At 45.7% G+C, this 12,354-nt stretch overlaps 1 protein-coding gene across 1 annotated transcript in view; it reads right to left on the bottom strand.

Annotated features, from left to right (window-relative positions):
- Positions 1-12,354, bottom strand: part of PRSS56 (serine protease 56) — a 69,900-nt gene that overhangs the window by 24,191 nt on the left and 33,355 nt on the right. Inside the window, exons 9-13 of the mRNA XM_083174725.1 lie at positions 10,181-10,340; positions 8,853-9,041; positions 6,153-6,308; positions 1,133-1,232; positions 518-686 (exon numbers count right to left, since the gene is read on the bottom strand). Of these exons, the coding sequence (XP_083030851.1) occupies positions 518-686; positions 1,133-1,232; positions 6,153-6,308; positions 8,853-9,041; positions 10,181-10,340 (774 nt within the window). The remainder of the gene's footprint in view (positions 1-517; positions 687-1,132; positions 1,233-6,152; positions 6,309-8,852; positions 9,042-10,180; positions 10,341-12,354) is intronic.

Below are 12,354 nucleotides of genomic sequence, written 5' to 3'. Positions count from 1 at the left end.
GTCCTTTTTTAAAATGAATAACACTGTCTGCAATGCATTTGCTGTATAATCCATAAACAGGGCCGCTGAGAAGGCAACATTGTGGGGGAGTGGCCTAATCACGGGAGGGGTGACCACCTACAGCGATTAGGCCACCCCCCAAAATGTTTAGGGGGGTGAAAAAACAGTCTAACTTCGAGGGGGGACTGTTATTGCCTCCCCTCCCCCTCAGCAGCACACACCTCTACAGCATGTGCTGTGCTGACAGCAGGTGCAGCATGAGCTTGCACACTGTAAGTAAGATGCTCATGCTGTCAGCACAGCACATTAGGTATGTGCTGCTGCTGCTGCAATGGATGGACAGAGGGGGAAGGGGGGGGGGGGCAGACCAGGGCCCCTCCAGCAAGCCTGGGATATTATTAACCCCCCCCCCCCCCCATCTCGATGGCCCTGTCATGTGCAAAATAGCCATGAACTTGTAGAATAGATGCAGTCACTGTATACACTATGGACAATGCAAGTGACCGTATCTCCATACCTTCAGGAAAAGCTGCGCTTCCACACTCATGTTCTCCTTTTCTGCTGGGTTCTCTTCCAGTAAAATGACAGACTCTGGGTCTACTATACTGTGAAGAAGAGAGACCCAGTCATCTAGGTTCTGTCCCAGGTCTGGAAACAGTAATGCAAACTGTGCGCTCTGCAGATCTCTGTAAGTTAAGTGAAGAGGGATATTAGTGCCGTGACAACATTACTTAGCCTCCGGGTTAATTCTAATATGATTCCATAGAAAAGTATCATCTACCTATTTATATTGATTAACCTGCATGTAAGATAATGTACATTACTTACTCAAATAATGAATTTAAAGTCATACATTAGCACAATAGTCCATATTAATACAAGTTTAATGAGCTCACTCTGTGTTGAGCTGGTACTTGGCTGTCCAGACACTGAAGGTTGCAGGACTATTTTGGCTTCATTGGGGGAGAGGATGTCAGAGCTAAGCTTCGTGCATCCTACACCACTCTACTGTCAATGACCAAGTACATTGGAGGCAAACCTGCAGTGGTTGATAACTAGCAATGGTGGAGCATCCACATCTAAATCACTATATCATACTATTCATAATGTAGACAATCACGTTTCAGGTTACCTGTTTGTATCATTTCCAATCTGTTTGTCTGTTCCATTAGGTTCTTGTAAGTTCATTTGTGTGTTTTCGTTATCCATAGCCTTCATCTCTGGATTCTGCTCTTTTGCAAAGATTATAAAACTAAATTGAAGGACCACAAACTTGCGTGTATTTTGCATGAAGAATAAGAAATAATAGACTTGCACAATGCACTTATATAGAAACTCCTTTATTTTATTGGTTTGCTGTTATCCAATTCTCCAATGAAAACTGAGTGACCTATTCAAGGAATGTATGACCCAGTCGTTACCTATTTAACCTTATTATGACAAATGCATTCATTGTAACCCAATACAAAGATACTCTGTGATATCATATTTTAAGTATTTCATAAGCTTTTATGCAGACGTGCTCTACCAAATACAAAAGATTTAAAAATCTGGGATTATTACAGCTAATGCCCCAACTCCATGACTAAAATCTCCCACTTTATTGTGTTCCTAAATGCATAATGTCATGGTTTATTTTATCTGTCCTGTATTTATCCAATTAGATCCAATTATAATCCAGTTAAGAGAAATGAAAAGCTCGATAGCGGCCGACAGCCTGCCAATAGTCCACCAAACCCCGCCCGGCGAACGACCGCCGCCCGCCGCCCCCTCAAAGTGCGGCTTTGCCCGAACAGCTGTGAATGGATGTTTTGCATGGCTTGGGTAACCGCCCACATCTTTCGATGGTCACCGACCATCGAATGATGTTTAGCGTGCACGCATATATGAGTGACTTTTCAGTTACTGACATTTGCGTGCACGCTGGCGTGGTAATGGGCGGGCAGCTGACATCCGGTGATGTCAGCTACCCGCCCCTCACACCCGCGTCACTGCCTCATTACCATGAGAACGCCCAGTGTTCTCATGGAAACGCCCATAGAACGCTGGGCGGTCCCATATGGTAATGGGGCAGCCCGGCGCCCCCGCCCATCTCCGCCCCCCCGCCATCACGAAAGGTCGCCGTGAGTGTACGCACCATATGCCTGCACATGCGCAGATACCCATCGGAACTGCGTGCAAATGCACACAGATCTGAATGAGGCCCCAAGGCTCTATACATGAACAGCTTGGCTTGTTGTAGCTTTGCTGAGAGGAGGTTTAACTTTTCTGCCTATTTAACAAACTATTTCTGACTGTAGCTATGTACTCGGGTTGGACAGCCGTAATTCTAATCAGCTCAGGGCAGTTTTTCCTGAGGGCTATCAACACTTTTTACAGTCTCAAGATCCGTAGGTTTTTTTCCCATGCTGAAAGGGCAGACTGGCACACTATGTGACAAGTTGCCTTGGGCCAGATTTACTAAGCTTAAAAAGTAATAAAATGGAGAGTGATAAACCACCAGCCAATCATCTCCTAACTGCCACATCACAGGCTGTGAAAATGACAGGAAGTAGCTGATTGGTTGGTGGTTTATCACTCTACATTTTATCACCTTTCAAGCTTAAGGCCCCCATACACTATGCGATTTTCGGCCGATTTCATCCGATTTCGGCCCTTTGGGCCGATAAATCGGGTGAAATCGGCCCAAAATCGCATGTGTTTGACATCTGATCTGATGCGCGGTCCCGCGCATCGGATCGGATCACGGCGATATATCTTTATATCTTTATATACAGTCCCCCTGTCTTAAGGCCCCCTTACACTAGGGCGACTTGTCCTGAGGACAAGTCGCCCCCGACTTCCCCCTGAGCTTCCCCAGCAGCTCCCCGTGGGAGCTTGATAAGATTGGCACTTGATGTGCCATTTTTTACATGTGATAAATCGTCTCGATTTATCACATGTAAACCTGGGGAGCAGGGGGGGGGGGGAGGCTGCAGAACAGGGCTGCTGGTGGGGGGCGCTGCTAAGGCAACGTGCAGGGGACGCTGCGGGGGACAGTGACAGAGCCGGGCAGGGGGAGGCGGGAGCTGTCAGAGCTGGAAAAAAAAGCCCATACAATGAATGGGCAGCCTGTGATTGGCTGAGCACTCTCTCAGCCAATTGCTGACTGGCTGAGAGAGCGCTCAGCCAATCACAGGCTGCCCATTCATTGTATGGGCTTTTTTTTTCCAGCGCTGACAGCTTTTCCTGCCCGGCTCTGTTACTGCCAACTCTGTGTCCCCCGCAGCGCCCCCCTGTCTTACTAGCAGCGCCCCCCCGTGCATTGACGGCTCCCTGCGGAGGTAGTGCAGGCGGGGACCGCAGGCGTCGCAGAGCAGAGACTGTCGGCGCGGAGGGAGAATAGAAAGAAATCTTATTCAAAAGACTGGGCGGCCGCTGATTGGCTGAGAGCTTAGCCAATCAGCGGCCGCCCGATCTTTTGAATAGGATTTCTTCCTATTCTCCCTCCGCCGCCGACGGTCTCTGCTCTGCGACGCCTGCGGTCCCCGCCTGCACTACCTCCGCCGGGAGCCGTCAATGCGGGGAGGGGGGGCGCTGCTAGTAAGACAGGGGGGCTGTATATAAAGATATATCGGATCTGAACATCGTGGGTGCTAAAAAGCACCCATGATGGCTCAGATTACGATATATGTTATGTTCTGTAGGTCCGACGCCGTGATCCGATGCGTGCGGGACCGCGCATCAGATCAGATCAGATGTCAAACACATGCGATTTTGGGCCGATTTCACCCGATTTATCGGCCCAAAGGGCTGAAATTGGATGAAATCGGCCGAAAATCACATAGTGTATGGGGGCCTTTACTAGCAGCCCCCCCCCCCCCGCAGTGACGGCTCCCGGTGGAGGTAGTGCAGGCGGGGACCACAGGCATCGCACAGCAGAGACCGTCGGTGTGGCGGAAGAATAGGAAGAAATCCTATTCAAAAGACCGGGCGGCCGCTGATTGGCTGAGCTCTCAGCCAATCAGCGGCCACCCAGTCTTTTGAATAAGATTTCTTTCTATTCTCCCGCTGCGCCGACAGTCTCTGCTCTGCGACGCCTGCGGTCCCCGCCTACACTACCTCCGCAGGGAGCCGGGAGCCGTCAATGCGGGGGGGAGGCGCTGCTAGTAAGACAGGGGGCGCTGCGGGGGACACAGAGTTGGCAGTAACAGAGCCGGGCAGGAAAAGCTCTCTCAGCCAGTCAGCAATTGACTGAGAGAGCGCTCAGCCAATCACAGGCTGCCCATTCATTGTATGGGCTTTTTTTTCCAGCACTGACAGCTCCCGCCTCCCCCTGCCCGGCTCTGTCACTGTCCCCCGCAGCGTCCCCTGCACGCTGCCTTAGCAGCGCCCCCCACCAGCAGCCCTGTTCTGAAGCCCCCCCCCCCCTGCTCCCCGGGTTTACATGTGATAAATCGAGACGATTTACCACATGTAAAAAATGGCACATCAAGTGCCAATCTTATCAAGCTCCCCCGGGGAGCTGCCGGGGAAGCTCAGGGGGAAGTCGGGGCCGACTTATCCTCAGGACAAGTCGCCCTAGTGTATGGGGGCCTTTAGTACACCTCATCTCTTGTGAGTACGATCTGCACAAACTGATATAATCTGTACTGTTGCTGCTTTTCTTGGGAGACCCTATTCCCTGTGTACCCCTCAAGTGGAAGACACTGTTATGGATTAGGGTCATGGTTTCTCCTCTGTTATCATTTATATAGACATTTTACCTAAACTAATGCCATCATGATAAAGTTGACTCTGACGATCACTGTCACTTATCTACAGAATAATGTGATACAGCTGAATATCTATGGCTTACATTCATGTGTGTTTCACAATGCAGACTTGTGGCCAACTTTAAACTAGGTCCTGTGTGTGTGTGTGTGCATTCATAAAGGACACAATGTTGATATACAGTAGTTGTATTATTGCTGTAAAGATTTTACTAAGGGGCAGATGCATCAAGCCCAGTTCTATTAAGGGAATATGATTCCATATTGGTGCTACAGGTATGGTTTAACTCAGGAGCCTGGCATTTAAGCCCCTTGTGGGCTCAATCGCCACTCTATGGGGAGAATACCTCCACAAGTGAAAACAACCTTTGTAAGTAGGGATTCTGTCTGTCGGGCTCCTGACAGTTGGGATTCCGATGTCAGAGAAATGTCGGAATCCCAACTGAGTCATCTGGCACTCGGTGCTACATAGCCATAGCCAAGGAGAACACCGAAATCTCTTGCATTAAGCTTAATTACTTGTTCAGATTGCAGACCTAGCTAATTATCAGCAGAGGCTGTGGCTTTTCAGAGCTTGGTCCCGAAGGTTGCCCCCAATTCATACTTGCTTTGTTTCTTGCAGGAGACACGTGGGTTTTCAGGTACCCCCCTCACCCCTGGCAGATTGGGCACTTCATAGACAAGTGGTCAGAATTCGGAAATAAATACATTGAATCTGCAGTCCGTGCGGAGGGTGCGGGGTCTAATGATACACTTGCTAATTACATTATTTACGCCCCACCCCTTGGATATTGTATCCATTTGTGGCATTTCGCTATAAAAGGGGCAATGCCTAAATGCAATTTGCCTATCCCCACCCCCAAACCCACCCACCTGCTTCTCCTCACTGTGCATATTAATGTAGGTAAGTATGCACCATCTACAGATAGGCAGTATCTGCTTTATGCCTATGAAAGCATTGACAGAGGATAGGGATCTGCAATCCCCCTCCCTCAGCCTCCATCCTCTGTGTAAGTTTCTGGAAACGGTCACTAGGTGCATGTACAGTCTCGTTAACAGTGGAGGAATGTTTATTGAAATCTGAAATACTCTTTGGGGTTGATTCAGGATCGCTTGTTGCAATTTGAATTCAGCCCCAGCCCTGATGGTCGGGGTTTGCGCACGTGCATTTCTGCACATACGCAAACCCCGACAGCGAATGGATTCGGAGAGTTACACAGTCGCTGGGCCGTTCACTGCAGGGAGGGAGGGGCAGGGTGGCATCAGGGGAACACTCCGCATTTTATGGGCATCCCCATGGCACTGCAATGATTATAAATACATAAGCCTCATTAGCTCCTAAACTAGAGTACAATGTGCTCTGTAAAAGACCATCTTATATTGTGTACCAGAGTGTCTTACCTGGGATGTCTCTGCGAGTTCTAGAGGGAAGCACATTACTGTGTATTTCTTTCTTTGGGTTTTTGTGAGAGAAGAATGAAAAATCGCTGGTGTCACGTAAGAAGCCATCTGCCCTTTGTAACAAGCTCAGTATCATCTGCAGATGAGAGCGCAGCTCTGCAATAATAAAATAAGAACACAGTAAAAGACATGTAGTAGAAGCTAGGGCTTTATCCATCGGGCTTTATGTCCGTTGAAACAGCTGAATTCTAAGGAGGAACTCATCCCTCTTTATGCAGTTAGGGTTATAAAACATAAAGTACATACCCTCCAACATCTGAAGGTCAAAAAGTGGTACAAATTCAGAAAGGGGACGTGGTCACAGCTAAAGGGGGGGTGGTCACTACCCCTTTCCTTTACTTTCAATGGAAGGAAGTCGGAGACCCAGAAAACCGGTACAGGCCAAAAAAACACAAACAAACCAGTACTGTACCAGCCGAAAAGGTACAGTTGGAGGGTATGAAAGTATATTTATGACTTTAACTAGACCAGAGGTGGTACAACCATTGGTTCTGCAGGTGTATGGCATTGGGGCCCCTGAGGACTAAGGGGCCCACTGCTGCCACCCATATTGGGATATTGTGAACTTGGGTAGAGGAGGGGGCCCAAATGATAATTTTTGCACCTGGGCCAAAAACTCACAAGTTCCACCGCTGAACTAGACTATTTCCTGCTGACTATTGGATTTTATGTCCTATAAAATAGCAAATAACCTCAAAGAAAATATATAGTCAAAGCATGTCAAATTAAATGTACCGTGAACACCTAACAAGACTTATATCGGATTTATAGTAATGCCTTAATGTATGTATAAACCTATTCATCTTGTAATTGAATACAATGCATTTCACCTTGTAGAACCTATAAATTCAGTCTCCTTTTTATACCTCTGCTTCTAATGGATGGTTATTATAAATTTACTTTCCACAGCACATTTAACATTTACATATCGTACTTAAAAAATGGGTGCAAGTAACAAATTCAATAGAGATTATTATTATTATTATTATTATTATTATTATTATTATTATTATTATTAATCTATATAAATGGGTCTACTGTATGTACTAATCTATGGACAGAGATAAAGTACCAGCCAATCAGCTCCTAATTGCCTTGTTACAGGATGGATGTGAAAAACAATAGTTAGAAGCAGGTTGGCTTGTACTTTATCTCTATACACATACAGTACAGTACAGTACTGTATCTCCAAGGCTTAGTACATATGCCTCTAAGATCTGTAACCAGTCTAATGACTTTCAATCCTCAGTAATTCGAGGAAGTATAGGATATACCGTATATACTCGAGTATAAGTCGACCCGAATATAAGCCGAGGCACCTAATCTTACAACAAAAAACTGGGAAAACGTATTGACTCAAGTGGGACCCTCACACGAGTATAAGCCGAGGGGGGCTTTTTCAGCATCAAAAATGTTCTGAAAAAGTAGGCTTATACTCGATATGGTATATTAAAAAAAAAGTAGGTTATCTGAATCTATATAGAAATGTTCTAGGCCCTATCCCATCGCTGTTATGTGCACAATCCCTCTCCCTAATTCCTCCCAACACAGCAGGGGAAATTGGCTAAGATCAATCAGGTGCGAATGCACGTATTCCTACAATTCAGCATTGTATACGGCAAGCTCAGCCGAATTCTGGTGTACAAATGACTACACCGATAGAACTCAACCATGATTCTATGGTGGTGCGCTCATTTACTAACATTCGTACTGCTAAATTCATCCATGAATTCAGCAGAAAATACAACTGCAAAATACTCCTCATTTCCCAGGTGTATTTGGCTGAAGCCTGCATGGATCAGGCAGATCTGTGCAGGCTTCTCAGTGTGAAAAATATGAATTAAATAAATAATTGCAACAAATGGCGTGGGGTCATATTTTGGCCAGAGGAACTAATATAAATAGTTTCATCTGGCTATGGCATGGTACTGCTGACTGTTGGAGCCTGGTGCTGGGGACCTCTACTCCATTTGTCCCCCTGTATTTCTGCAACCAGGACCAGCTCAATGGAGCCCGGAGCTTGTTATGCTTATGGGGGGAAGGGGACCCATGCCGTTTTTTTATTTTTTATTATGTGTTTATTTTTCTTATTTTTACACAGAGCAGCATCGCACAGATCTGACTAATCTGTGTGGTGTTTCAAGCCACATACATATTTGGTTGTCGGCAAATTCGGTAGCCAATTATAATTTACATCAGAAAATATGTATCCTGAGAATACGGCAGCTTAGTAAATTTGCCGTATTTTCAGCCAATTATGGCTGATCCCGGTCCTACCCGTTAGTACACAGGATCAGTCATAATTGGCCTTCTATGTAAATTTCATCTAGCAAGTGAGACCGGACAATCCAATAGTGGAGAACACTTCAGTGCCAGCACAATTACGTTTAGTGTGGTGTACCCAATAAAATTTTGGAAAAATTATAATTTTTATAGGTTAATTATACATTTCTGAAAGGTGCAATTACTGCGTACCAAGGAGCACCACCAAAAGCACTGTTGACATTACTTTGTTCTTCTAATATATGTATTTCCCATACATCTATGGGAATGGAGCAGTGCCAGTTTTTACGATTTCGATGGTGACAAATTTATTTAATGGCACATCCATCCAAAACAACAACAACAACAACAACTCACCACATCTTCTCTGTTTCTTTCTGCACTTCTCGTCTACAAAACGCTTACAGGCTTCTGGGCTGAGGGGAGCTGGACAGGACTGCTTGTAAAAAGAACATAGGCTTCTAGTTTCTGACTTTGTACTGCTTCGCTGTATGTCAGTCATTGTACGCAACTCAAAGCATGAAGGCTCTCGACTTAGGGTTGGTTCTGTTTAAAAAACAAGATTTACTACTGTAAGATAACATTACATGTAGGTTATGTGGTGTGTATGTTCATTGTATGTGGAAACAAGGGAGTTTGTTTTGCTAATGTGAAAGATTTCAGCTTTGCTTCTTGCAATCTCCATTTCAGGTGTACATACTATGACAATAGCTGCTGTCAATTGCTTGCCCATCTGTTTTCAGTAGATACTTTTTTTATATATACTGTATATATTAATGTACTGCAACAACTACTTGTTTCGTGTAAATCATTTTGCAAACTTTTAATGACAAAATAATCTTTGAGAGGTTACAGAGTGCAGCTGCAAATATGCAGTCAAGCAGGGCAACCTTCACGCGCCTTTTTTGTGTCCTTTATGCAGGTAAGTAAATTACTTACAATACTAGATACAGTAGTAGGAGCTAAATTAATATTCCTCCTTAAGGTGCCCACACACGGTGTTATAGTTGAATTATTTTAGTTCAAATCGCACGTGCTTATTGTACCACGTAGCCTATATCGCAAGGCAATAAAGTATGTGCAGACAGGTAATTTTGATCTAGATCGCATGTACCCTCTGATTGTCTATCGTAGTGTAGTCCAAAATCAGATTTAGTTTAAATCTCATGTAGTTCAAATCGCACCCAGGAGGTCATTCTGGTTGACTCGCAAAGCTGCAAATTGCGCAGCAAGTTGCTGTCAGCTGCCTGCCCTAGCACCTGCGTCATGCCACAATTCGCATGGGAATGCCCAGCATTTTCATGGGGACGCCCATGAAACGCTAAGGGTTCCCATGTACGGCAGGCATGCCACTCGCCCGCACTGCTGCATGCGAATGGGCCAGCGACTATGCAAGTTGCCGCGTTCGTTCGCAAACAGAGCCTGCACATGCACAGAACCAAAACACCACTCCCCGCGTGAATGCGTGGGGGAAGCAAATAGATCAGAATGACCTCCCTAGTGTACAGTCCAAATTGTATAGCACAAATTGTATGGCTAAAATCGCACTTAACACACTGTGTGTGGGCTCCATTACAAGTTTTAATGCATAAGGTAGTAACATACAGTAGGTAACTTTGTGATGAGGACTGATGACAAAGTGCAGTCACATATGGCAGTGTATGCATATTAAAAAGTTTCATTACTCTTCATCTGGATCCTGATCCAGTCAAGGAAGGCTGTTACTCGGGTGTACACTCCGGGCTTTCCTTTCTCTCCACAACCGTCACCCCAGGAAGTGATCCCATATAGTACATATTGCTTAGAGGAGGGATCTTTGCAGGTCAGAGGTCCTCCAGAGTCCCCCTGTGAAAAATAGAAATTACAGTACATTGAAAATATGCAAAAGTTCTCTGCAAGCAGCATTCATAACACAGTTAAAATGTTATAATTTTGCTGTCAGCGCAAATCTTTATGAATTAGTGGATAACATTTATGTATGAAATCTGAAAAAAACGAATTAGTAGGTATAAATTTTCTACCCCTGAGGCTCTTTTAAATGCTGGCACGGCGGCCTGTGCTTCAGAAATAAAGTGCAGGTTCAGGTGTTGAGGGCGGATGGTGTCAAAATCCCAGAATCCCAGGGGTCGAAATCCCAACGCCGGAATCCTGATTGCCGAAATCCCGACCGCCGAAATCCTGACTGCCGAAATCCCGACAATTTCTCCCTCTATGGGTGTCCACGACACCCATAGAGGGAGATAAAAATAGTGTGCCGAGCGTAGCGAGGCATAGGGCCCGCTGCCTGGCGATTGTCGGGATTTCGGCGGTCGGTATTCCGGCGTCGGTACTGAGGTCAGGATGTTCTAACATCCGCAGCCCTGTTCGGCCCCCTTCTCCGACCACCGCATTCTTAATGACCGCATATGCTCTAACATATGCGGTCATTAACGCAAGGGACAGCTTTTGCGATAAGAGCTGTCCCTTGCGATGCGGCGCCGGTGCTGGACTTCCGGGTCTATGACCCGGGAGTCCATCTGCGCATGTGCAGAGCACGGATCCCTCACACATCGCAGCGGTAAGAAGCCTATAGGCTTCTGCAGGGAATCGCCAGCTTTTGCTGGTGATTCCCTCTGCAGCGGTGACACTGCGGAGGGGGCACAGAGCATACAGAAATGCGGTAAAAACCTGATAATGGGGTTTTTACCTCATTTCTGTTTTAGAGAATCTCCCCCTGAATCTGTTGAGGGTACCAGAACAAAGACATTCTGGGGCTCTGTTATACAGTAGACATTTCATCTTAAGCCTCCCCATCTGCAGCCTAAATCTAACCCTAACCCCCCACAGCCTAAACCCCAACTCTTCCTCTAGTGCCTAACCCCCATTCCCTACCATCTAATCCTAACCCCTGGCCACTCAGCCTAATCCTAACCTTCACTTCTAAGCGTCTATCCCTCCTTCCTCACATCCTAACCTTAACCCCCTTCCCCCCCTGCAGCCGAACAAACAGTTCTCCCTAGTGTCAAAACCTACCCCCCCCCCCCCCCCACACACATACACAAACACACACACCCAGCTTAACGCATACTTACGTTGGGCATACGGCAACAGAAAAAAGTGCTTTTCTTAACTCTACTCAATTTACTAACAGGTCAACATCATAAAACGGGGTCTTGCTAGAAATCCTTATTGGCTGCAATAAGTTGCTAGTGTGGAGAAGAATACTCTCACATATTGGCATTCACATAGAAAGATGAAATTATAAATAACTATAATGTCGCAATAAGTAATGATACAAACTTTTAGTGTGTGCATAGATTTAATAAAATAAAATGTAAAGCCATATTGCTAGAGAATACATCTCAGTGGTGACAGGGATTTTTTTTAACTTCCCCCTAAAGGATTACCACCATTAATATCCATGGCCAGAGACAGGAGTCAGGGTAATCACTTAATAGATATTGTGTGGGATGTATTAACAGAAATATGGGTTCAAAAATGATAAAATTGCCCATTTTCAGAATTTGGCCACATTTCCCATATGTGCCAAGTTGTGGAATGTGATATATTCCAGAGGTGGGTAATGACATTCCAGAGATGGGTTTATGTAGCACTACCCAGTAGAAGCCTATGGTCTTCTCTTTGCATTTTTCCCTGAGATGGATCCAATCAGATCCCTCCCAGCACAGCGTCACAACTGCACATTTACAGTAGTATACACATTTCTAGTTACATATAGGAGTTTTTATGTGATGTGATGCTTAGTACATCCTTCCCATTCAGGGTACATAGTGGTGAACGGAGAGGAATAAAAGCTAAATAAGAAAGATGACAAAGGGGGGTATTCAGTCTTGATTACGACTGTCGGGACATTTCTGAC

The sequence above is a fragment of the Crinia signifera genome, chromosome 3 (assembly GCF_055691185.1).
Source record: "Crinia signifera chromosome 3, ASM5569118v1, whole genome shotgun sequence".
Lineage (NCBI taxonomy): Eukaryota > Metazoa > Chordata > Amphibia > Anura > Myobatrachidae > Crinia > Crinia signifera.
Note: the sequence above shows the minus strand (reverse complement) of the source record. Positions and strands in the feature narration are given on the sequence as shown.